The sequence below is a fragment of the Ustilago hordei genome, assembly GCF_900519145.1.
Source record: "Ustilago hordei strain Uho2 genome assembly, contig: UHO2_contig_22, whole genome shotgun sequence".
Taxonomy (NCBI): Eukaryota; Fungi; Basidiomycota; class Ustilaginomycetes; order Ustilaginales; family Ustilaginaceae; genus Ustilago; species Ustilago hordei.
Genome location: NW_024545292.1, coordinates 312,167 through 335,571, shown reverse-complemented (window position 1 = coordinate 335,571; position 23,405 = coordinate 312,167). Strand labels below are relative to the sequence as shown.

Here is a 23,405-nt window from a genome sequence, read left to right as displayed (position 1 = left end):
TCTTCAACACTGTCGCATAGCTTGGGGACCCCATTTTGTACACTGCTGCTGGTATTTGCAGGTGTAGCCCAGATCTTGCTTGCTGCATTGCCTGTCTCCCAATGGGCTTTGTGAGTACATCTGCCAAGTTTCTTGTGGTGTCTACATACTTGATCTGCACCCTTCCCTCTTGGACGTTGTTACAGACAAAGTGATACTTGGTGTCGATGTGCTTAAGCTTCCAGTGCTGTGCTGGGTCCTTACTAACCTGTATGCAACCAGTGTTGTCCGAGTAGACTGTCAGTGTGCCTGTGGCAATGCCAATTGAGCGTAGCAGCTGCTTGAGGAAGAGCACCTCACGTGTTGCTTCCGTGGCTGCAATGAACTCTGCCTCAACAGCGGACAATGACATGCATTTTTGTGTCGCTGACTTCCAGGCTACTGGATTCCTGTACACTAACGCCACTGACCCCGATGTACTCCTTCTCTGTATGGTGGCATCGCTCGCCCAGTTTGCATCGCTGTGCGCGACCAGTGGCTCTTGTGACTCACTTGCCCTATAAACCAATCCAACCTGCCTTGTGCTTTCGAGGTAGCATAAGACCCTTTGTGCTGCCTGATAATGCTCCTGTGATGGTTCACGCATGTGCCTAGCAAGAACACCCATGGTAAGGCTAAGGTCGGGCTGGGTGCTGTTGGCAACCCAGAGCAGCTTGCCAACAATCACCAGATACTCCTTCTGTTGTGCTGCGCTTGTGACAAGGGTTCCCTCTGGTATGCTCTGCATTGGAACCATGGTCGGCTTCGTACGTTTGTCCAGGTGCTTTGCCAGCACTTGGTCAATGTACCCTGACTGACCAATCGTCATGGTGCGCATCACATGGTCTCGACTGATTTTGATGCCCAGGAAGTGAGAGACCTCACCGCTATCTTCCATCTTCCATCTCTGACCAATCTGCTTCTTAACCTTTAGGACCATTTCCAGCCGTGGTGCTATGACTAATGTATCATTGATGTAGATGACCACAATGGCCATATCTTCACCCTGTCCCTTGGTGTAGATGCAGGGAGCGCACTCTACCTGGAAGAATCCCATGCATCGCAAAGACCTGTCGAACTCCTGATTCCATTCTCGCCCAGACTGCTTTAGGCCATATAGACCCTTGACTACCTTGTACACCTTGCCGGGTGCTACTCCTGATCCTTCTGGCAGCTTCATGTAGATTGCTTCCTTTAACGTGGAGTTCAAGTAAGCCATAGTGATGTCCAGAGCATGTACCTCCCAGTTGTTCTGCACCGCTAGTGCTAAGATGGCTCTGATCACTCCGAGGGGTGCTACTGGAGAGAAGGTTTCTTGGTAGTCGATCCCCTCTCTCTGTGTGAAGCCCCTTGCAACCAGTCGCGCCTTGTGCTTAACAGGTACGCCATCAGCGTCAAGCTTCAGCCGAAGCACAACCTTAGAGTCCACAAGTGGTACTCCTGGCAGTTGGTGCACCACCTCCCAAGTCCCCATTGCCTCGAGTCCTTCTAGCTCCTTTCGTATTGCCTCCTTCCAGAGCTGGGTGTCCTCACCATTCATTGCTTCCCCAAGCATTGGGTCCAGGTTCAGTATTGCTGTGTTGGCGGCGCCTACTGTGCTGTCTACGGCTGGTAGGAGATCCTCCACTGTGGCCTCTGATTTGGTCTCCTCCTCCACTATGGCTGGCGTGACACCCTCCTCCTCAACCTCCGCGGTCACCATGGGCCTGACTGCCTCTTGTTGGCAATCACTCCATCCTTTGTCCTCATGGAACGTTGCTGAGTTGCTCCATTGAATTGATGCAGGCTGGTCTGGGTTGCAAAACTTCCATGCTTTGTGTTCGTCATCATACCCAATCATGATGGCTGGCTTTGCTCTAGCCCCGTACTTGCCTTGCTGGTCCTTCTGTTGAACATGAACCCATGCCAAGCATCCGAAGACTTGCAGCTGCTGGGCCAGCTTGTGTGTGGTGGTTCCATAAAAGGCCTTGTGGGGGATGGTTTTGGTGGCTGACGGGGTAAGGTTCATCATGTGTGCTGCTGCTGTGATTGCATACGGCCACAACTCTCTGGGGCAAGCTCGACCAATCAGCATCGAGCGCATCTTTTCTTGGACCGACCTGATTGCTCTCTCTGCCCGTCCATTTTGGATGCTGATCCCTGGGACGCTCTTTTGCCACTTGAAACCCTCTTGAGTTTGCCAGTCTTCGGCTGCTATGCTGCACCATTCTCCTCCATTGTTGCTGCAGAGTGTTTTGAGTTTCCTGTCTGTTGCCTGTTCCATCCTGGCTATCCACCTCCTCAGCACCGTGAGTGCAGCACTCTTTGTGCAGAGTGGTTCCACGTAGATCAGAGAGGAGAAGTCATCCACAGCAACTAGTGCATAGTGGTAGTTGGCATGTCCTTTGAAATCTGTCATCAGGTCTACGTGTACCAGCTCTAATGGTGCCTCCATTCTTTCCAACTCTGATTGGCCCATCCATGCTTGAGTCTGTTTTCCTTGGCTGCACGCATTACAGCGCTTCGACTCATGTTCCATTTCCTCGTCAGTACCTAGGTAATGAGCCCGGATTTGTCTCGTTTTGTCTCGTCCTGGGTGTCCGAACCTCTCATGCCATAGGTAGCTGTCTCGATGCTTCGTGTCCTTATTGCCCTCCGGGGCATTATCTAGTTTTCCTGTGTTCTGGTTGTCCACTGGGACGTTGTCTGGTGTTCCTGTGTTCTGGTTGTCCTCTGGGACATCATCTCGTGTTTCCTCCAGTTCCAAAGCCAGTGCTTGTCCTCGCACTTTGAAGTGACCCTGTCTTCTGTCCCTTTTGAATTGTACTTGGGTACCATCGTTCTGCTTTATGGTAGTTCCAAATTTGTCAAAGATTACTCGTGCACCATTCTCGATCAAGCCTTGTACGGACAATAAATTAGCATTCAGTTTCGGTACATAAAGCACATCCAATAGTTGGATGGTGGCCTCACTGACCCGAAGGGAGGCATCTCCTATAGCCTTCACCTGAAGCTTTTTGTCCCCTGCCATACTGATTTGGCCGACCTTGTTCGTCGAGGTGAGCAGCATTCTCTCATCATTTACCATATGATGGGTTGCACCTGAATCGATGATCCAGGTGTCGCATGCTGATCACTCGCCCCTGTCGACTGCTAGGAAGGTGCACCTGAGTTCCTAGTGGTTCACCTCTTGTGTCGTATGGGCAACAGGTTCGCTTGTGCCTGGTGTGTTTGTGCAATTTCAAGCAATGTGATTTGGTCCTCCACAAGCATAGCACTTTGGAGGGGCCAAGGGATTGCGAGGATCGCGCCTGCCCCTGGGTCCTTGCTCCGCCTGGTTGGCACTCCCCTGTTCCGCGCTTGTGGCAACCCTTGCTGCTCCTCTAATATGGCCAGTGATCTCACCATCCTGCTGTTTCTTGGCAAGTGCATGGTAGGCTTCGTCATACTTACAGTCTGGTCTGGCCGTCTTCAGTGCATCGATGGTGTTGGCATAGAACCAATCTTGAGCCGTGCAGCGATAGAGAGTTGATTTCTTGAGGTCCTCGTCGAAACACTTTCCGAGGCGTGCCACATCGTTCCAGATCGAATCGAGTTCCTTGCCTAGCCTGACAACGTCTCAATTGTGCAAGCGCACTGTGTGGATACGATCCTGCAGTCCTGCTCGCTTTACAGCGTCGTTTAGTGTTAGTGCCTTCTTGAGTTTGGCATAGAGTGTGCTGCCAAGTTGAATTTCTTCATCCGCCCCTCTGACGGTGTAGGTGTCGATGCAGCTATCCGGGCTGTTATTGCAGCAGGCGTGGATGAGGCCCACGAGTGCCTTGTCTAGGTCTTCATCATATTCCTCACTCCCGGGTACAACGGTACCGTACAGGATTTCCTTCGCATTGTGCACTCTCTGGAGGCAGTCGATAAAGGTGGGTTCCCAGGTGTGCCAATTGCTATCGCTGAGCTTCTTGATGTGAGCAATGGAGCTCGATATGTCCTTGGGGATCTTTTCGGTCTCCCCGCGTGGAGCTTGGTTGCTAATGTTGACCAGACCCATGGCCCGTACTATTGCTTCCTCTGCCGTTAGTGCTGGGTTTGCTAACTGGAGGATTCTGACTACCTGTGTGAGCCATCCTTCCTCTCATCCATTTCCTGCAGTTGCTTGATCATCATCTCTTCCCACCTGTCCAGCTCTTGTCGATGGTGGCATTGCACTGAGCTTCAGACTCTTAATCAGTTGAAGGTAGTTGAAGAGTTTTTGTTGATGATGATGGTAAGAGAGAGAGAGCGAGAGAGCGAGGAGTCTATATATATACAAAAGAAGAGTGGCAGAGAGCCGCATTGACTGCGGAACATAACAAAGCATTTGTCTTGAGTAGGTTGTGACACATGTGGTCCATGCTAAGATGCTCAGGCCTTTTTACTCGGCCGTAAGCACTACCTTCACTGTCTCTACGCTTTGTGTAGCTTTATCTACTTCAACTCAAACACCCACACCCACACATACACCCACACATACACACACACATACACACATATATATATATATATATATGTATACAGGCCAGAGAATTGCATTTCTTCTTGCTTTTTCCCATCCGCATTGTTTGATTAGCGCCTCTCGTACGATAAAGGTCGAAAAGCGCGTCGAATGCGCACAGACCATCCACAAATGCTTCCTGCTTCGTCGTACTCGACACTCACTTGCCGCACCGGGCGCAACTTGAACTGCAACCACCAACCCGTTTGCTCTGGCTCCTCTCTGCATCCTTCTGCTCCTTATCCTTCTGTTCCTTATTCTTCTTGGCAGGCAGGTTCAAATATGGTAGGCTTTCGACATGTTTTTTTTTTCTTTTTTCTCTTTTCTCTTTTTCTTTTTCTGATGTTCTGCCGTGTAGTTAAGTTTGCTTACAATCCCCTTTCTCTCGCTTGACTTGATCGTTTAGTCAAACACTCTCCGCCCCTATCTTTCTTGTGTACGGTCGACGCTAAGTGCAGCTTTGACGTTATGCAATTTCGCTTCGCAAACTGTAGAACGACATAACATCCCCGAGATCGAATCACCCCTAACATCGCTCAGGTCAGCCGAAATTATTCTGAAACCGTTAGTTATCAGTAGGAATCAACATGAAAAAGTGCTCATCGAACCGAGTATCAATTCGGTGAGGATCTCTATTAGGGTCAAGCAGGCAGACGAAATCGAACAGATTCTTGCACACAAGTTCACTAGGTTTTTAATGCAGAGAGCAGAGAACTTTCTTATTTTGAGAAGGAAACCAGTGATGGGTTATGATATTACTTTCTTGGTTACTAGTAGGAATACTGAGCAGCTTAGTAAACATAAACTCGTAGACTTTGTTATAGAGTTTATGCAAGACGTTGATAAGGAAATCTCTGAAATCAAACTCAGTCTTAATGCAAGAGCTAGAATCGTAGCAGAAGCTTTCCTCGTCGCTGTAAGTTACACATGCTGTCCAGAATACACCAGCATCTACACATGTCTGCATCTACTGACCAGTTCTTGCCTTGTTGCGATTGGTAATGTCCAGTTTGCTTAGGCCTTAATCCGAAGCTACCCGAACCAAGTCGTGTTTTCATCCAGTACCTAGTTTCACGAGCAACAACAACGATTCCCTTAGCCAGCTGCTAAGTGTATTCAGGTGCCCGCCGATGGTGCAATCCCCGCGAAGCGGTCTGTGTTGACATCTGTCTTGATCGTCGGCCTGAGGTTTGCGTGAGCAAAGCATCTTGAGTTCTTCTTCCACCACTATGCCCCTTCAATCGCGCTGAGACATGCTTCTTTTCCAACTTGCTCCCCTTCCAGATCGCCTAGCAGCGCTCGGCTGGAAATGCTCGGCTCCAGCAAGATCGTCGTAGGTTAGATCAATCACCGGAATTGCTTCTTCTGACATTCTGGCCCTTGGTTCTTCTCCGCGTTTCAGTGGTACACCATGGGCGACGTTTGCATTTGTCGTTGGCGCTTTTCCTTTGTGCAGTGAGGGCAGAGTTGGGTGGGGGAGTAAACCACGTCGAAGATGACGAGAGAAAATCGGTTCGCCAGCTATTCTAGAACCGTAGGATCGTTCCGATTCGACAGATATCGGTAGTCGTCGACACCGCTCCTCTTCAGTGCTTGCAGCGAGGCAAGGCGTGGTGCAAGAATCGCTGAGGCCCGTGGGTGAAGCAGCAAGGCGAGATGCATGGTGAGGCACCAAATCCCGTGTGACACCAACTCCAAGCATGCACAGAGGGATGGCTGTGTTGAGTGTTAGTTTGTCAGGCCATCCTGATCTTGCGCTTGGCAAGACTGGATTCGTTTGGGAAAAGGCATCCCCTACCATTGCTGTGGCTGTTGGGTTGGAGAGGTTCCGAGCTTGCATTTGCCCCAAAGCTTTGCCTGTTTGAGTTGTATGCGCACCAGCAGCATTGATATCTAAATACTCGGCACAGTCCCAAGGATTCAATCCAGCCGGAGTAAACCAACCTCTTTTCACTGCAGCTCGTGCACTCGATGCTACAAACCATCCAGCCGGCCTTGCAGGATTATCTAGCATAAAAGAAAGATGCTGCAGCTTTTCCGTCCGTTCCGAAGTTGCCAAATCCACCTGTTGCAACTGTGTCTCCAGGTCCGGGATGCAAGCACTGAGTAATTGTGGTGGCAATTCATCCAGCACAAAACTGACTGAATCGAGTAGCAGTACGAATTGACGACCGCATTCGGCTCTCGCGCCCGCTTGACGAGTCAATTCCAGTAAGGCTTTGACTAGGCGTAGAGCAGTAGCTTTCATCGATCCGTTCCAGAGACATCCGAATCGCATGACAAGATGCAATAGCTGCAATGTGAGCCTGCTGTCCAGTAATGCAGAGAGTCGAGTTGCCAGGCCGTCATCACCCGTCGAGCCAATTTTAGTGGAGCTGGCTACGGCAGCTTCGAGAGAAGCAATCACATGAACCAAAAGCTGTCCACACGAGTCTGCATCAGTAGCGTTAAAGATGAAACTATCTTGCTGTTCACACATGTGCAGAACGGATCGCATGGTGAATTCGACTTGGCTTTCTGGCAGTCGCTCGTCAGCTGCGACGATCCCTTCACCACTGCTACCCTTTGACACGGTATTCTGCGTTGGTGTTGCGTCCTGGACGTCCGCTTTTGCTTCTACCCCTGCATCATCCGCCATAGCCTTGGACCAAGTGCGCACCGCATCAGCACCTGCCTTGACCTTGTCAGACAGAATCTTAATTCCAATATCCGTAAAGCGCGAGATGAGACCACTTGACTGGCAATCGCGCATCAACTGTGCCCCAATATCAGGCAATCTCACGAAAAGATCATCAAAGATGCCCGACGCCAGAGCCCTAGTCTTACTATCAGCTCTCGACTGGAAGCTAGATTCGACAAGCTGAAGACGCTCAAAGATCTCGACCAGCTCGTTGGCCACCACAGCTGTATCCCAACCGTCAAGTCTTGCTCGAACCGAAGCAGCATCGATGCTGCCGACATCGCGGAGCAACAAGCTGTTCGAATGCAAACATGCCATAGCAATGTCCATTACACGAGATGGGTTGCAGCCCCACATCGACTTGCACGTATCGCGAATGGTGAGCATGCACGTTCGAGCATCTTGACGAAACGCAATCTGCATTGGCTCAGAACGAAGCAGAGACTTCCAGAAGCTCTCGATTTGAGCCTTGTCTGAGGCTTCCATCGGTGACCACTCGTCCGAGGCACAAATCAAGCACGATGCCGTGCGCAGAAGCAAAGGCAAATTGACTTGAGCAAAGAGAAGCTTGGCTTGTGCTCCAAAAGCACGCGCGTCTTCGTAGGATAGAGTCGGGTTGGAGACATCGTCGAGACTGCTGGCGAACATCTGTCCCAAACTTCCTACCACGGCGACAAGATGAAAAGCAGATTCGGCATTGCGCGTAGCCGGATCAGTCATTCTTCTGACCAAGGAGAGCAAGTAGGGCAGCAGGAAGGTGTCCATGGCAAGCTGCAAGTTGAGCGTGCCGTGGGCGATGAGTCGAGTCAACAAGCCCAGCAACGCTTTCACCGACGACTCGGCATGCATGTGTTGTTGCATGCTGTTGGCAAGGTGAGCAAGCCAGCGTGCATGTCGCTCATCAATCTCGAGCGATGCTTCAAGGTAGAGCTGATCGATCAAACGCACGGCTGCAGGAATGAGGGTCTCGTTGGGACGCTCGAGCACGCCTTCAACGATAGTCCCTTCGATGATCTCGTCGCTCGTTGCATCGGGCTGCAAAAAGAGGCTGCGGAAGGGTGTCAGGATGTCCGAGCCTTCAGCAGCGGGCGTGGCAGCACTGTTCTGACCCACTTCGCTGGAAGCATGCTGCTGCTGCAGCTTTTGCGCAAATCTGTCCAGCAGGACATCGACATTTGGCCGCAATGCACGTACGTGTTGTTGAATAGCATCGCGTTCGGATGCTAACTCAGGCACAGGAGCATGCATTCGGCTTGGAATACCTTCGATCAAGGTACGAAGTCGCAGCAACGTAGTCGAAGCCATCACCGCCTGCCTGTCATTACGGATCGAGCTGGAATGATTGAGCTGCTGCCGCACAAGCTGATTGAGGGTGCCCATGATGTCCATGGATCTCCAGACAAGGCTATGTTCGATGACCAGGTTGAACGTAGCACGCGCCAGACTGTCGGAGAGCGGACGTAAAAGAAGCGTAGCCAGAAGCTGAGCCAAACTCTCGAAATCATCGCCCATGACAAGGACGGCTGCGATCCGCGAAAGCTGTTCGCCGTTGAGATAGTCGATGCGTGCCGACACGGCAGGAACTAGGTCGGTGCGGAAGATCTTGCACCGTACATAGCGTGATGCGGACCATAGGCGCGAGAGGGCTTCATTGGGGTTAGTGTCATCGATGTCGCCTGATGACGGCGGAGCGGCGGAGGTGCACATGGTTGCTATCGCTGGAATCTCGATGCCAGAGTCAGGAGTTTCTGCAAATGCGAAAGGTAGGAAAGATTGCAATTGACGCAGAGCACGGCGTTGTGCCGCGTCTTCGTACGTCTCCTTGGTGCGGTCTCCGTAGATAGCTTGCCTTCGCTGTTGATAGACCGAGGCGGGCTGGTCATACAGCGGTAAGGATCGCAAAAGCCGCAAATGGAGAGAATCGCGTGAAGCTGCAGAGCCGAGGGCAGGAGGAGGAGCAGATGCCAACGCAGCAGCTTCGTTGTCGTCCTCCTTGCTGCTTGATGGAGCGGTGGTCATCCCACGTGCAATGAGCCTCTGAAGATACTTTGTGTATGAAAAGACACCTCTCCTGGCCAGCTCGCCAGTGAGTACAACGATGGAAGACAGCTCGATGGTCGCCAACAAGCCTGCGCGCAACTCGGAAGGAGAGTTGTCGGTGCCCATGTTCAGAGTCGCTTCGACATCGCCGAGCCACTTGATCAGCATAGGCTCGACATTGATCTTGCGCGTCTTTTTGGCGTGGTGCTCGAAATCAAAGGCAGGGAGCGAGAGTTGGTCGCTACCTTCACTGGTCTCTTGCCACGAGACACCAAAGCGGATCTTTTCAATCAAGGTGGCTGCAAGATACTGACGCGCTACACCTATGCGCCGGTCGGTGCAAGCCCAGGTGAGGATGGTTTCGACTCTTGGTGCCCAGAAAGCGTCGTCTCGGGTGTATTTGGCGGGACTCTTACCAGGTGGACCGTTCTGCAAAAAGACACGATCGACGGTCTTCATGTCGAAAGAGTCGAGCGCATGAATGTCCATGTGTTGTTGCAGAGTCGGCGATGCCGGAGACGGGGTCGAGGTGGTATGGTGGGCATCATCAGTACTGCGACGTTGAGATTGCAAAAGAAGTCTTTCCACTCTAGGCTTGACGGTACGCTCGACATAGTCGCTGAGCTGAGTGGCAACGGTTGTGCCTACAGCGTCCGCTTCAGTCTCTGCGTTGAGCTGGTTGAGGAGCTGCGCCAGAGTACCAGCATGCTCGAACCACAGTCGAGGACTGATGAGCAGATCAGGGCAGGTCTCGCAGACGATGCGGAGAAGAAGCATGAGCTTGTTGCGCAAACCACCAGCGGCTGCACGATCGAGACGGGCATCAAGGCTGGGAATTTGGACGAGCAACGCTGTGAGGAAAGGCTTGACAAAGCAACGCCGCCGCAAGATCAAGAGGAGCACTTCCTGGACTAGCTCCACGAGAAAGGGAAGCTGGACGAGATTGGAAGCAGCAAAGGCGTCAACGATCCAGCGAACGAGAAGGGAGGGGTCGAGGAGATGCTGTGCATGCAAGTGACGTGCCAGCGACAAGCTGTAAGACCACTTTGCAGTCCAGCGTTCTTGGTCGACTGGGTTCTGCAGCACGGTGCAAACTTGTTTGGCCGGTGCAGGGGATGGAGACGAGGCCGGGTTGGGATGGGGGGGTGTTGGTGCTGCAAAATGAGCAGCTGCCATAGATCGTGAGAGGGATGAAGGGCCGGCACCGAAGGTTCGAGAGAGATGCGGCGAGGGCGAAAGGGGAGCCGGAGAGGCAGCAGCAGCAGCAGCAGCAGCAGCAGCAGTAGATGAAGATTCAGCGGCTTGAATGAGATTGAGCTCGGCGACTTGCTTAGCCATCCAAGTGCAAAGGTTGGAGGTGATCTCAGGGACGATGGTGGCAGCTGACTTGTTTCGCAAGGAGGAGAGCTCGGCTGCACCGAGAGCGCGAATAAACCAGACAGCACGCGAGATGTCAACGCTCTTTCTTGGTGCAGTGGGAGCTGAAATCGAGGCTGCAGAGCAAGAGAGAGCTTGAAACTGCTGTGTAGAAGGAGCATTGCGAGGGTTGAAGTAGTTGGCATTCGCTCCTGCTGCTGTGGCGGAGGGGAGAGCGCCGCCGGCCCAGAGCATCTCGAATAGCTTCTCTCCTCTGAAGCCGTGAGGTACACTTCTAGAGAGGCGAGTCAGCGGCACACTAGGGTCGGCGAGATCCTTGACATAGTTTGCGAGCTTAGCTTCGTTGAGCGTGACACGTGATGGAGGCCTGTACTGGGAGGGCGCCACATTGTTTCTGTCGAGCTCGCGTCGACGCTGCAGGATCTCGTCCATGCAGCTGGAGAGCAAATGGATGGTATCAGGTGAAGCGAGTCGGGTGTAGATCATCTCGTGAGCGGAGAAGGACTCGTTGCGAACGTAGGGGTGGGCAGCAAAGCCCTTACGCACAGAGACCTGTGACATGTCATTCTCTGGCTGGTAAGGCTTGGTGGGGAAGAGGTCCGGAAGGTCGCCACCGACGGCTGCTGGATGAAGAGGAGGCCTCCACGGAGGACGTTGCTGCTGATACGCCTCCGGTAGCTGCGCATCGTCCAGCTTAGCTCGCTTAGGCGACGGCATGGTTGGGCCATTGCCGCCACGCAGCAACGACGACTGCATCGATGTCATGGTGGCGGATGCAACAGGGTTGCTGGTTCCATTGCGGTGCGGCGATTAGGCCTCGATCGAGATGGCATGTAGGGTTAAGTGGTTCCAATGAGCGAGAAAGGAAGGGTCAATACGAGTTTCGGCCAGGTTCGGATGGTGGTGGTGGTGATGGTGGTGGTGGTGATGGTGGTGGTGGGAGTGGCTGTCAGGCAGGCGATCCAGGAAGGGCGCAGTGGAGAGTGTCAAGCTGAGTCGAAGCTATCCAAGCCAATTGCAAAGGGATGTGAGCGAGTCGAGTCGATACAACAGTCCTCTAGTCAGTCACTGCTGGTCATCTGCGAGAGAATCGAAATTCAGGAGTTCGACAGTCACTCCTCTTGGCTCGGATCAGCCGTCGGCCAGATTCCGCTTTCCTGGACCGTTTTAGTGTTTGAGTCGTGCGAGAGAGTCAGAGACACACGCACACACACATTCCAATTCACAAAGAAAAAAAAAAAAAAGAAAAAAAGAAAAGAACACAGAAGGGCAAGTGAGCTGCGCTGCTGCTTGTTCTGAATTGCAACTTTTTTTTTTTTTTTTTTTTTTTTTTTTTTTTTTTTTCCATCGAGCTCGAGCTGGTGTTAATCGGACGAGCCGATACTCATCAATCATCCTCTGCTACCATCACCACCCTCATCGCTCCAGTTTTTCCCACGACACTTGTCACATTCCCACGACACTTGTCACGTTCCCACGCCATCTTTCATCCATTTCAAATCACACCGCCACACCGCCACGCCGCAACACCGCAACACCGCGACACCAGTTCTCTTTTCTTTTTGGCTCTGGTTTAGCTCGTGTGCGGCATCACGACGACGACTCTTCGCTTCTTCCGATCTTTGGCCCTGAAGCCGCTTCCAGGGCCCATTCCCCTGCTGACATCGCCAACTCGGCTCTTCCGTAGATCTGTCGTCGTTGTAGCGACGACGACGACAACGACAACGACAACGACGAGGACGAGGACGAGGACGAGGACTAATCACATCATCGCTTCGATCACTCGCGCCTACTCTCATACCTCCATCATGCCTCCTAAAGACACCGCTGCTGCTACTGCTGCTACTGCTGGTCCCATTCAGCTGGAAAACACCGCCAAGCGTGACTTTCTCCAAAAGCTCGAAAAGGAGTCTCAAGACTTCTGGGCACAATCGCGTGTCTTTGATATCAACGCTCCCACTCAGGATGATGGCCTCGTTGATATGTCACCCGAAGAGGTGCGTGCAAAGTACCCGAAATGGTTTGCTACCATCCCTTACGCCTACATGAACGGTTCTCTTCACCTTGGTCACGCTTTCACCCTCTCCAAAGTCGAGTTTGCTGCCGGTTACGAACGTATGCAGGGTAAGCGTGCTCTCTTCCCATGGGCTTTCCACTGCACCGGTATGCCTATCCGTGCTGCTGCCGACAAGCTGGTTCGTGAGATCCAACTCTTTGGCGACGACTTCTCCGGATACAAGGATCCGGCAGACGAGGTCGAGGAAGAGGCTGCTCCCCAACCACCAGCACCCACGGAGAACACCTCGAGCGTTACAAAGTCCAACCTCGCCAAGGCTACAAAGGGTAAGCTTGCAGGAAAGGACACCGGTCTCAAGTACCAATTCCAGATCATGCTCAACTCCGGTGTACCCAAGCAAGAGATCCACAAGTTCGCCGATGCCAACTATTGGCTCAGCTACTTCCCTCCCATCGCCAAAGCTGACTGCACTGCTTTCGGTTCGCGTATCGACTGGCGACGTGCTTTCATCACCACCGACGTCAACCCATACTACGATAGCTTTGTTCGATGGCAGATGAACAAGCTCCACGCTATGAACAAGATCAAGTTCGGCGAGCGTTACACCATCTACTCGCCCAAGGATGGTCAGCCATGCATGGACCACGATCGATCCGACGGCGAAGGTCTTGGTCCTCAGGAGTACACCGCTCTCAAGATGGAGCTAGTTCAGTGGGGTCCACTTGCTGCTCCTCAGCTCGATGCCAAGCTTCAGGCTAAGAAGGTCTACTTTGTCGCTGCTACCCTTCGTCCTGAGACCATGTACGGTCAGACCAACTGCTACGTTGGACCTACCATAAACTACGGCGCTTTCCAGATCAACGACACCCACGTCTACATTTGCACCGAGCGCGCCGCTCGCAACATGGCTTTCCAAGGTACAACCAAGCAACGTGGTCAGGTCAACCAGCTTGCTTCTCTCAAGGGTTCTCAGCTTATCGGTACCAAGATCAAGGCTCCTTTCGGTCTCTACCCCCAAGTCTACGTTCTTCCTATGGAGACTGTTCTTGCTACCAAGGGTACCGGTGTTGTTACTTCTGTTCCCTCGGATTCGCCCGATGACTATGCTACCCTCATGGACCTCCGCAAGAAGGCCGAGTACTACAAGATTGATCCTCAGTGGGCTGCCTTTGATCCTATCCCTGTCATTCGCACTCCCGCTTACGGTGACATGTCCGCCGAAACCCTCGTCAAGCAGCTCAAGATTCAGAGTGCAAAGGACAAGAACCAGCTCGCTGAAGCCAAAGAACTCGCCTACAAAGAAGGCTTCTACAACGGTACCATGCTCGTCGGCACTTACAAGGGCCAACCCGTTCAGGAGGCTAAGAACAAGGTCCGCGATCAGATGATCAAGGCCAACCTCGCTTTCCCTTACGCCGAACCCGAAGGTAAGATTATCAGTCGATCTGCCGACGAGTGTGTTGTTGCTCTCTGCGACCAGTGGTACATGGACTACGGCGAGGAGTCTTGGAAGGCTAAGGCTAGCAAGCTCATTGCCCAGATGAACACCTTTGGTCCTGAAGTCAAGAATGCTTTCGAGGGTACGATTGACTGGCTCAAGCAGTGGGCCTGTGCCCGTTCTTACGGTCTTGGTTCTAAGCTTCCTTGGGATCCTCAGTATTTGGTCGAGTCGCTGAGTGACTCGACCATCTACATGTCCTACTACACCATCGCTCACCATCTTCAGGGAGGTGTTGCCGACGGCAGCAAGGTTGGTCCCATCGGTATCAAGCCTGAAGAGCTGACCGACGAGATCTGGGACTACATCCTAGGTGATGCTCAATACCCTACCAACACTACCATCCCCAAGCAGAAGGCCGAGATCCTTCGTCGCGAGTTCCGATACTTTTATCCCATGGATCTCCGTTCCTCGGGCAAGGATCTGATCCCCAACCATCTCACCTTCTGCGTCTATGTCCACTCGGCTATCTTCCCCGAGCACCACTGGCCACAAGCGATCCGTGCCAACGGCCATCTCATGCTTAACGGCAAAAAGATGTCCAAGTCCACCGGTAACTCGCTCTCTCTCCGCCAATCGGTTGAGAAATTCGGTGCCGATGCAACCCGACTCTCCCTGGCAGATGCAGGTGATGGTATCGAAGATGCCAACTTTGAAGAGAAAACCGCCAACGCCAACATCCTCCGTCTCCACACACTGATCGAATGGTGCAACGAAGTGGTCTCGAACAAGTCTAAGCTTCGTACGGGACCGAAAGATTCCTTCTGGGACAAATCGTTCGAGAACCAGATGAACAATCTCATCCAACTCACCAACGATGCTTACGCTAAAGCGCTCTACAAGGATGCTACCAAGTTTGGCTTCTACGAGCTTCAGACAGCGCGAGATTTGTATCGTGAGGCGACGAGCGATATTGGGATGCACGAACAACTTGTTCTACGATGGATTCGAACTCAAGCTTTGCTCATCACTCCTATTGCTCCTCATTTTGCCGAGCATGTTTGGCGTAACTTGTTGGGCGAAACTGGTTCGATCCAAACGGCAAGATGGCCTCAACCTTGGGCGGCGGTGGATAACTCGATTACTGAAGCGCTCGCTTACGTTTCCGGTACTGTCAAAACCGTTCGTGATGCTGAGATCTTGCTTACGAAGAAGGCTAAGGGTAAGAACGCAACTCCGGGCATCAAGTATGATGATAGGGCACCCAAAGAATGTCGTATGTTTGTCGCCAAGAATTTCCCGCAATGGCAGGATAGATGTCTATCCATCCTTCAGAATCATTACAATCCCAACGAGCGTAGTTTCGACGATAAGGCGATTCGCGAACAATTGGCTGCGGATGGAATGTTGAAGGATAAAAAGGTGATGAACTTTATCGTTACCTTGAAAAAGAGGATCGCAGATTTTGGTGCAGAAACAGCGTTCAATAGACTCTTGCCCTTCAACGAGATCGAGACGTTGAAGGCAGCAAGTGGATATTTGAAGAAGACGATGCATTTCAAACAGATTCACGTTTATAGTATCGAAGATGACCAGCAGATCTATAAAGATTTGCATGTTGAGCAGAAGGTTTTGGAGAATGCCGAACCTGGGCAGCCTAGTTTTGCTTTCTTCAATACTGATGCTTAGGCTTACAAGCCAATCGGCGCAACAAAAGTTCGAGTGCAGGCAGATGCAACTTGCTACTAAGATGTACCTGGAGCCTTTACAATTTCAGTCGTTTACCGTTTTTTTTTGGCTTGTATCTCTGTGACGGATGTTGATCTGACAACTATATTAGACCTGCTTGGAGGAGGTTTCACTTTTTGAGACGATCCAATATGATGATGTTGGTTGAGGTAAGCAGATACAAAAGGGATCGGGTGAAGGAGGATCTGATCGGAGATTGAGAATCTGGTACAACCTTGTTGGGATTGTTGTCATAGCTCGACATGAAGTAGGATCTACGCACATTCGGCAAGTGTCACTCACATGTATATATATCAAGCGCGGATTTTGAGGGATGCGGTGACAATCTTTCTTTCAGTGAATCGAGTATATGTGTATCTGTGTAAAAACAGCAGTGGCATTGTGCTGCGACTCTCAGCGATCGCCAGTTATGGGGACAGGTGCGATCTACTATTCTCTCATCACTGTGCCAGATGCTTTGGAAAGATGATATATATAAAAAAGGACATGATTCAAGTATAACTCGACGTGTTACACAGAAGGCTTTGATGAGCTCAAACGGGAATCCTTCTTAGCAATAAAAGCCAACATATAAGCCAATGCTGCCGTTGCCTCCTCACTGGCGGGAAGAATCTGTTCGCTGGGTAACAAAAATCCATAAGTACCACCATCTCTTAACTCGACACTGAAACTCCACTTTATTTTGTTCTTCCCTCCTTGCTCCCCTTGGTCTACTTTCCTCGTACTCGCATAGGCCCAATCGACACTGTTGCCACCTCCGGGAGCATAGACACTACAGATCTTACCTGTTGTAAACCTCTCCCCGTGTACACGCCTCAATGCTGCTACTGCGCCTAGACTCATCTCCAGCAAGTCTTCTTCGTCCGGTACGGCCCGCTTACAGTCGTACGAGTAGGGGTACATGAGCAATTGTCCGTAGGAATGCAAATCAAAGTAGCCTCTGATGTTGTTAGTTTCGCTTTCGAGATAGTTTGCAATAGCTTTGGCTTCCTGGGAAGAAAAAGCGCTTGGGCCGGCGTAGGTTTCGGAACAGGGGGAGGAGGAGGAGGAGGGGGAGGTGGGAGAAAAAGCAAAGTCGTAGTTGCGGTTCAGGTCGATACCTTTGCAGAAAAGATCGGGGGGGAAGTGGTTTGGTTGACGGTTTTTACGCCACATTCGGTTTTTAGTCCAGGAGTAGACATAGCCATCCGGGTTGGAGATGGGGATGATGGTGATGGAAAAGGTCGAGAGAATCGCTCGGGCTGAGGATTTGGTCCATGTTTGGGCATGTTTTTTCCCTTTTTTCCCTTTTTTCCCTTTCTTGCCTTTGCGGTTTTTCTTCTTCTTCATCGTGATCAAGTCTTGCAAGTGGTGAGTGGTGTTGAAAGGTGGGTCGGGCGGACCAAGAGCAGCAGAGAGGAGGTCTGAAGCGAAGAAGAGAGACGTGGAAGTGGAAATCCATTCTCGAGCATGTTGAGCTGCTGTAATTACAATTCCTAGCTTTCCTGCCGTGGTGAGGCAAGTAGCATTATGTGGTGCATCGGCGAGCGGATCCCGGTTGGATAGAGGTTGCTGTTCTGCGTTCGACGATGGTTGAGCCTCGGTGGTGAGGTTATTCGAAAGCTTCAACCCCAAAATCGCTCTTCCTTCATACGTTTTTCCAATCTCCACCACTTGTGCATGCGTAGGATAGCTTTGTTCCAACATGTTCATATACTCCGTGATCTCTTCGTATGTGTGATAGTCTTTGTGCCACGCTTGACTCTTCATCACCCACTCCACCATATCCCCTCTCTTTCCCTCCACCGTCGGTCTGCGCTGCGAATCCACCAGTTCTCCCAGATCCTCAATCATCGTCATCACCTTGGGCCTCCCTTCCCGCACGAAAGGCTCCAACAAACGTTGGATCAATTCCTCGGAACCGACGCGCATTGAATCGACAGAAGGATCCTCATTATGACCATTCAACGCCAAGCGTATATCAACACATCCATATCCACCCTCTTGTCCTTCTCCGCAAGCCGCACCTAGACGAGCCGCCCAGATGTCTAGCCCCCAACCTTGCGCCTCATGGATGAGGGACCGGTGCTGTTGGGGGGAAGTGGTGGTGAATCGGACGACTCTTTGACCGGAAAATGTAGCCGGTGAACAGGTCGAAGAGGAGGCGGAAGCGAAAGTGATGCGGTTTTGGGAAGTGGACGGTAAAGAGAATGGTTGCTGTTGTGTCTGAGCTGCGACTGTAGCGACGGCTAGCAGTGATGCAGCCAGAGTGAGGCTGCGCATGGTTGTCTATGGACCTCTGAGAGGTGGTGGAGATGGTAGGAGCAAAAGCGTCGTGTCCACAGGCTTATCGAATTCGCAACGCTCCAAAGAAAGTGGAGAGGATTCATTCGGCCGTATTAGCAGCTCTAGAGAAAAGAAAGTGTTCGGAATACGGAATTAGGAACTCGGAACTCGGAACTCGGCGGAAGAAAAGTGAGCGGGAAATGGCAAAAATTGTCGACTTTTTCTGCAAATCAAAAAATTCCACTTGAGGAAGAACGCTTTTCTCCTCCTCACCCTCATCATCTCGACCCTTCCACTTGCCCTACCGCCATCTCCATCCTCAATCGCTCTCATTTCAGCACTATCCTAGATAGCCGCCATGGCGGACGCACATGTCCTAACCCCAGACCAAATCGCACAACTCCTTTCCGCTCAACAACAATCCTCCTCCTCCTCCTCCTCCTCTTCCTCCACGCAACAGCATCGTCTCAAGGCATCCTTCAAGAAACGCCGTTCTTTCGAACCATTCTACACTGGTGGAGCAACGGCTCTTACCCCCGATGGATCTCTCCTCTTCTCCACTCTCAACGAAGATGTGGCCGTGGTAGAAGTTTCCTCCGGCAACCTCGTACAACGGATCGAAGGGGATACGGAAGAAGTCACCGCTTTAACCGTCACCCCTAGTGGTTCACATCTCGTCATTGCATCTCGCTCGCTAGCACTGCGAGTGTTTGCTTTACCAGAATGTAGATTGGTCCGAAGCATCCCAAAGTCTCACCTGAGTCAGGTGAATCTAATGGCCGTCGATCCAACAGGAACCTTACTGGCAACCGGTGGGTCGGATGGAGTGGCGAAAGTGTGGGATATTGAACGAGGTTACTGTACGCATGCCTTTAAGGGTCATGCTGGAGTCGTTTCTGCTCTTGCTTGGAACCTCGCTCCTGCTTCCACTTGCTCAATTACCAATGGTGCAGGTGTGGGTGAGAAAGGCAAGAAACCCAAGTCCAAGAATAAATCAAATCGCTCCAATCCCGAAAGCAAGATGGAGCTGCTAACAGGTTCGGTAGACGGAAAACTTAGGATCTGGGATCTTAACAATCCGGCTCAACTTGATAAACCGATAGCTACACTTGCTCGGCATGATTCGGTCGTGAGAGGAATTTCTGTTTCGACGGATGGGATGACGTTGGTTAGTGGTTCGAGAGATCGTACTGTTGTTGTATGGCGTCTCGATCCGGGCAAGCAAGGTGGTGGGACGGGGTGGAAACAGGTAGAAACCTTGTCTGCTGATGAAGGGATTGAGTCCGTCGGCTTTCTTCCTCCCACCTCCAACTTGTCTCAGAGCGTGTTTTGGACAGGTGGATCAAACGGTCAGATCCGCCTGTGGGACGTAACTTCATCCAGCATTATTGCCAGGGAACCAGAATCTTTCAACGACCGTCTCGCACAGCAAGCTCGTATTGCACGCCAACCACCATCCGGTCGCTCTGAGTCGGATGCCGATCAAGAAGAGACTCGGGCTATCACTACGGTTCACTACATCAACCGAGAAGGAGAGCGCCAGGCGAGTTTGGTTAGCATCCATGCCGATCAAAACATCGTCGTGCGTAGTCTAGCAAAAGGAGATTTGTTGAGAAAGGAAAGGCAACTGATCGGGTTTAACGACGAAATCGTCGATCTTTCCCTCCTCTCCTCTGCAGGCGTGGATGAGGTGGTGAGCAAGGAGACGCATTTGGCGGTAGCAACCAACTCTCGCGCACTTCGGATCTACACTTTCAACGAAAGCAAAGACGAAACTACAGCGGAGCTTCTCGCTGGTCATACAGACATTGTGCTCTGCTTAGATACTTGTCCGGATATGCGATTGCTGGCTTCTGGTGCGAAAGATAGGAGTGTAAGGATTTGGGCTTTTGTTCCTGCTTGTCGCCTCTCGAAGCTATCCTGTTTTGATCATGCATCTGCTGATGAGGTGGGTAGCAAGCTTTCTCGCAAATCTACAACCCATGTAGAGGATGGTGAGCAAGGCGGGGAATGGGTCTGCGTAGCAATTTGTTCGGGACACGCAGAATCCGTTGGAGCTCTTTCTTTCGCTCCTCGTCCTACTTCCCCTGGAGCAGCCTATGCACCTTTCATCGCAACCGCTTCTCAAGATCGTACTGTCAAACTTTGGGATCTTTCCCCTCTCAACGCTCTCCTTTGCTCGGACTCGATCATTTCAACGCCTCTCCAGCTCAAGTCGTTGCTTACCCAGCGGGTGCATGAGAAGGACATAAACTGTCTAGACATTTCCCCAAACAACTCTCTCCTCGCTACCGGATCCCAGGATCGCACAGCCAAGATCTTTGCCCTCTCCTTTACACCCGCTAAGCCGAAATCTCGCAGGCCTGCCTCCGCTCGTCTAAGTAACCTGGCGACGCTCAAGGGCCACAAGCGTGGAATCTGGGCGCTTCGTTTCTCCCCCGTAGACCTAGCTCTCGCCACGGCATCAGGGGATAAAACCGTGCGTCTTTGGTCCCTTAAGACGTTCACTTGCGTCAAACTCTTCGAAGGGCATACGAATTCCGTCCTAAAACTATCCTTCCTTTCCCACGGTATGCAGTTGCTCTCCTGTGCAGCTGACGGCCTGGTGAAGCTCTGGAATATTAAACAGGAGCAATGTGAGAGTACCATTGACGCACACGACGATAAGGTTTGGAGTATTGCCCTTGGGAAGAGCGAAGCATGGTTCATCAGTGCTGCGGGAGATGGAAGTATGAAGTTGTGGCAAGATACGACGCAAGAGGAAAAGGAAGACGAGAGGAAGCGGAGAGAGCAAGAGGTCAGGTTGGAGCACGAGTTCGGCAACATGTTGCAGAAGAGAGATTGGAGGAATGCGATCGAGGTAGCCTTGCGGATCGGCCAACCGAGGAGACTTTTGGGCTTGTTTAGTTATGTTAGTGCCAATAGACCTGAAGCTGTTGCACAGAGCAGGAATGCGGTTCTTGCTTCCGCCCTGGAGGGGGAGTCGGATGATGAAGATTTGGTGGGGCTAGAGGAGGATGGATTCGAGCCTGCGGGAATCAAGTCCCGCAGAGGAGGAAAGAAGGGTGTTGCCAAAGTCAACCGAGTGAATGCAACTGGGGAGAACTCTGCAGATGCATCTTCCATCACCGGTCTAGCCAGCGTCGATGCCATCATCGCCACTCTTCCCGCACCTCATCTCATCCAACTTGTTACCTACATCCGAGATTGGAACACCTCGACGCGCACTTGGCCTATCGCGCAGTCACTTTTACACTGCATCCTCTCTCACCACTCAGCCGCCTCGCTGATATCCATCTTTACTCGTTCGCTCAAAACCCACCGAGCGGCAATCGCGCAGAGGTTCGAGGACCAACAGCTGGGAATCCTCGCCGCCAAAAGCGACAAAGAAAGGGCAAGGGAAACAAGGCTAGAGAGGGAAAGGAATGTTGATCTCGGAACACTAGTCGAAGGTCTGCTGGGATATACAGAGCGACATTATTCAAGGGTCGATAGGTTGGCGGTCGAGGCTAGTATGTTGGAGTATAGCCTGAAGGCTATGGATACTTTGCTTGGTTTGGGAGAGCATGGTGAGGCGGAAGAAGAGGAGGAGGGGGTGACGTTTGGAGAACAGCTCAAGATGGATATCGATAGCGAGGAGGAGGAGGAGGAGGAGGAGGAGGAGGAGGAGGAGGAGGAGGATCAAGAGATGTCAGATGCCTCGGTTCCATCTTGATCACACACCAGAAGAGTTGGTAATAAAAGTACCCTGTATTCTGCATCATCGGCCATCTGCGTGAATGTGTGGTGCTATGTGAGATAGAGAATCCTCACAGCTCCTTTGCCAGCTTTGACCAAACACACCGCTCCCCCGGCTTGGACGGCAACCAAATCATCCTCGGCTACACCTCTCTCGGATTTGATTGGCTCGTTGTTCAGGTAAAGCCCTCCGTTGGCAAGCAACCTTTTTGCTTCACCTCTACTCTTAACCAAGCCGGCAACGGTTACGACTTTGGTCAATTGCTGACCTACTACTTGGTGGCGGTTCAACTTTTTCACCACTGCTTCTCCCTCATCGCCTGCTATTGCTTCGATATCTAACTTCGCCAACGCCTCCCGCACGTCTGCTTGTGCAAACAAGACCTGACTTAGTCTGCGACTTCTTTCGACACACTCTCTTCCTCTGATCAATTCTGTTATGTGATCGGCCAGGACTCTTTGCGCGACTCTTTGTTTGGGATGCTCCCTATGCTCTTGCATCACCGCCCGCACTTTTTCTGGCTCGAGAAGGGTTAGTGCTAGCAGGTATTTCTCTACATCGGCATCGGTAGAACGGAGGAAGAATTGGTAGAAATGTAAGTCCGGTGTACGAAGCGGATCGAGCCAAATAGCATTTCCAGCACTTTTCCCAAACTTCTCTCCCGAACTCGTCGTAAGTAAGGGCAGGGTGAGGCCGTAAGCAGGCTCGCTTTCCGTTAGACCCCAAGTTCGTCGGATGAGGTCGATTCCAGCGGTGATGTTTCCGAGCTGGTCAGAGCCGCCGAGTTGGATGGTGCAGCAAGTGGTTTTGTGTAAGTGGAGGAAATCGAATGCTTGGAGAAGTTGGTAGGAGAATTCTGTATATGACATTCCGCCTCCCGAGGAAGCCGAGCGGATGGAGCCTTCTGAGGTAGAAGCAGAAGGCGGGGTTAGGCGGGAAGCAACCGATTCGCGTGAGAGCATGCTTGTAAGTCGGGCATGTCGTCCAACAGTGCCAAGAAAGTCTAACAGGGTGACGTCTTTGGTCCATTCATAGTTGTTCATCATCCTTACTCCCATCCCCACTTGCACCTCTCCGGCCTCTCCTCCTTTACCCCGCTGCCGGTCGGTTCCATAATACCGCTGTACATTCTCAAAGAAGCTCCGCAACTGGCACTTGATACCCGCGACATTATCCTCCAGCGTCTGTTCGTCCAACGCATTCCGCTCAGTACTTCTCCCACTAGGATCACCAATACAGCCCGTTGCCCCACCCACCAGCACAATCGGTCTATGGCCATACCTCGCAAAATGAGCCAATGTCAACAGCGGTAAAAGATTGCCAACATGAAGAGAGGAGGCGGAAGGATCGACGCCAGAATATACCGTTCGAGGGGCCGAGAGGAGGTGGGTGCGGAGAGAACGTGAGGTTAGATGAGAGACTAGGTTGCGTGATTCTAGCTCTGATATCAAATCCTTTTCTGGGCCTGGGGTTGTAGAATAGGATCTTGCTATTGAACACGCATTCCGGGAGATCCGAGTGGAAGTTCGCCGTGGGGCACTGCGGAGCACAACGAGCGGGGTTGTCATTGTGAAG

General features: G+C 51.8%; 5 protein-coding genes across 5 annotated transcripts; 2 read left to right on the top strand and 3 right to left on the bottom strand.

Annotated features, from left to right (window-relative positions):
* Positions 1-5,762: 5,762 nt before the first annotated feature.
* On the bottom strand, positions 5,763-11,387 carry UHO2_06987 (putative Mediator of RNA polymerase II transcription subunit 12; the record flags this gene model as incomplete). The annotated part of the gene is made up of 1 exon (XM_041560582.1): positions 5,763-11,387. The coding sequence occupies one exon, from the start codon at positions 11,385-11,387 to the stop codon at positions 5,763-5,765; it is 5,625 nt and encodes a 1,874-aa protein (XP_041416516.1).
* Positions 11,388-12,430: 1,043 nt separating this feature from the next.
* Positions 12,431-15,766, top strand: UHO2_06986 (putative CDC60 - leucine--tRNA ligase, cytosolic; the record flags this gene model as incomplete). Its single annotated transcript, XM_041560581.1, has 1 exon — positions 12,431-15,766. One exon carries the CDS (start codon positions 12,431-12,433, stop codon positions 15,764-15,766), a length of 3,336 nt encoding a protein of 1,111 aa, XP_041416515.1.
* A 570-nt stretch (positions 15,767-16,336) lies between these two features.
* UHO2_06985 (uncharacterized protein) lies at positions 16,337-18,088 on the bottom strand (the record flags this gene model as incomplete). The annotated part of the gene is made up of 1 exon (XM_041560580.1): positions 16,337-18,088. The coding sequence occupies one exon, from the start codon at positions 18,086-18,088 to the stop codon at positions 16,337-16,339; it is 1,752 nt and encodes a 583-aa protein (XP_041416514.1).
* Positions 18,089-18,449: 361 nt separating this feature from the next.
* Positions 18,450-21,806, top strand: UHO2_06984 (uncharacterized protein; the record flags this gene model as incomplete). Its single annotated transcript, XM_041560579.1, has 1 exon — positions 18,450-21,806. One exon carries the CDS (start codon positions 18,450-18,452, stop codon positions 21,804-21,806), a length of 3,357 nt encoding a protein of 1,118 aa, XP_041416513.1.
* A 74-nt stretch (positions 21,807-21,880) lies between these two features.
* Positions 21,881-23,398, bottom strand: UHO2_06983 (putative tyrosyl-tRNA synthetase, mitochondrial precursor; the record flags this gene model as incomplete). Its single annotated transcript, XM_041560578.1, has 1 exon — positions 21,881-23,398. One exon carries the CDS (start codon positions 23,396-23,398, stop codon positions 21,881-21,883), a length of 1,518 nt encoding a protein of 505 aa, XP_041416512.1.
* Positions 23,399-23,405: the final 7 nt, after the last annotated feature.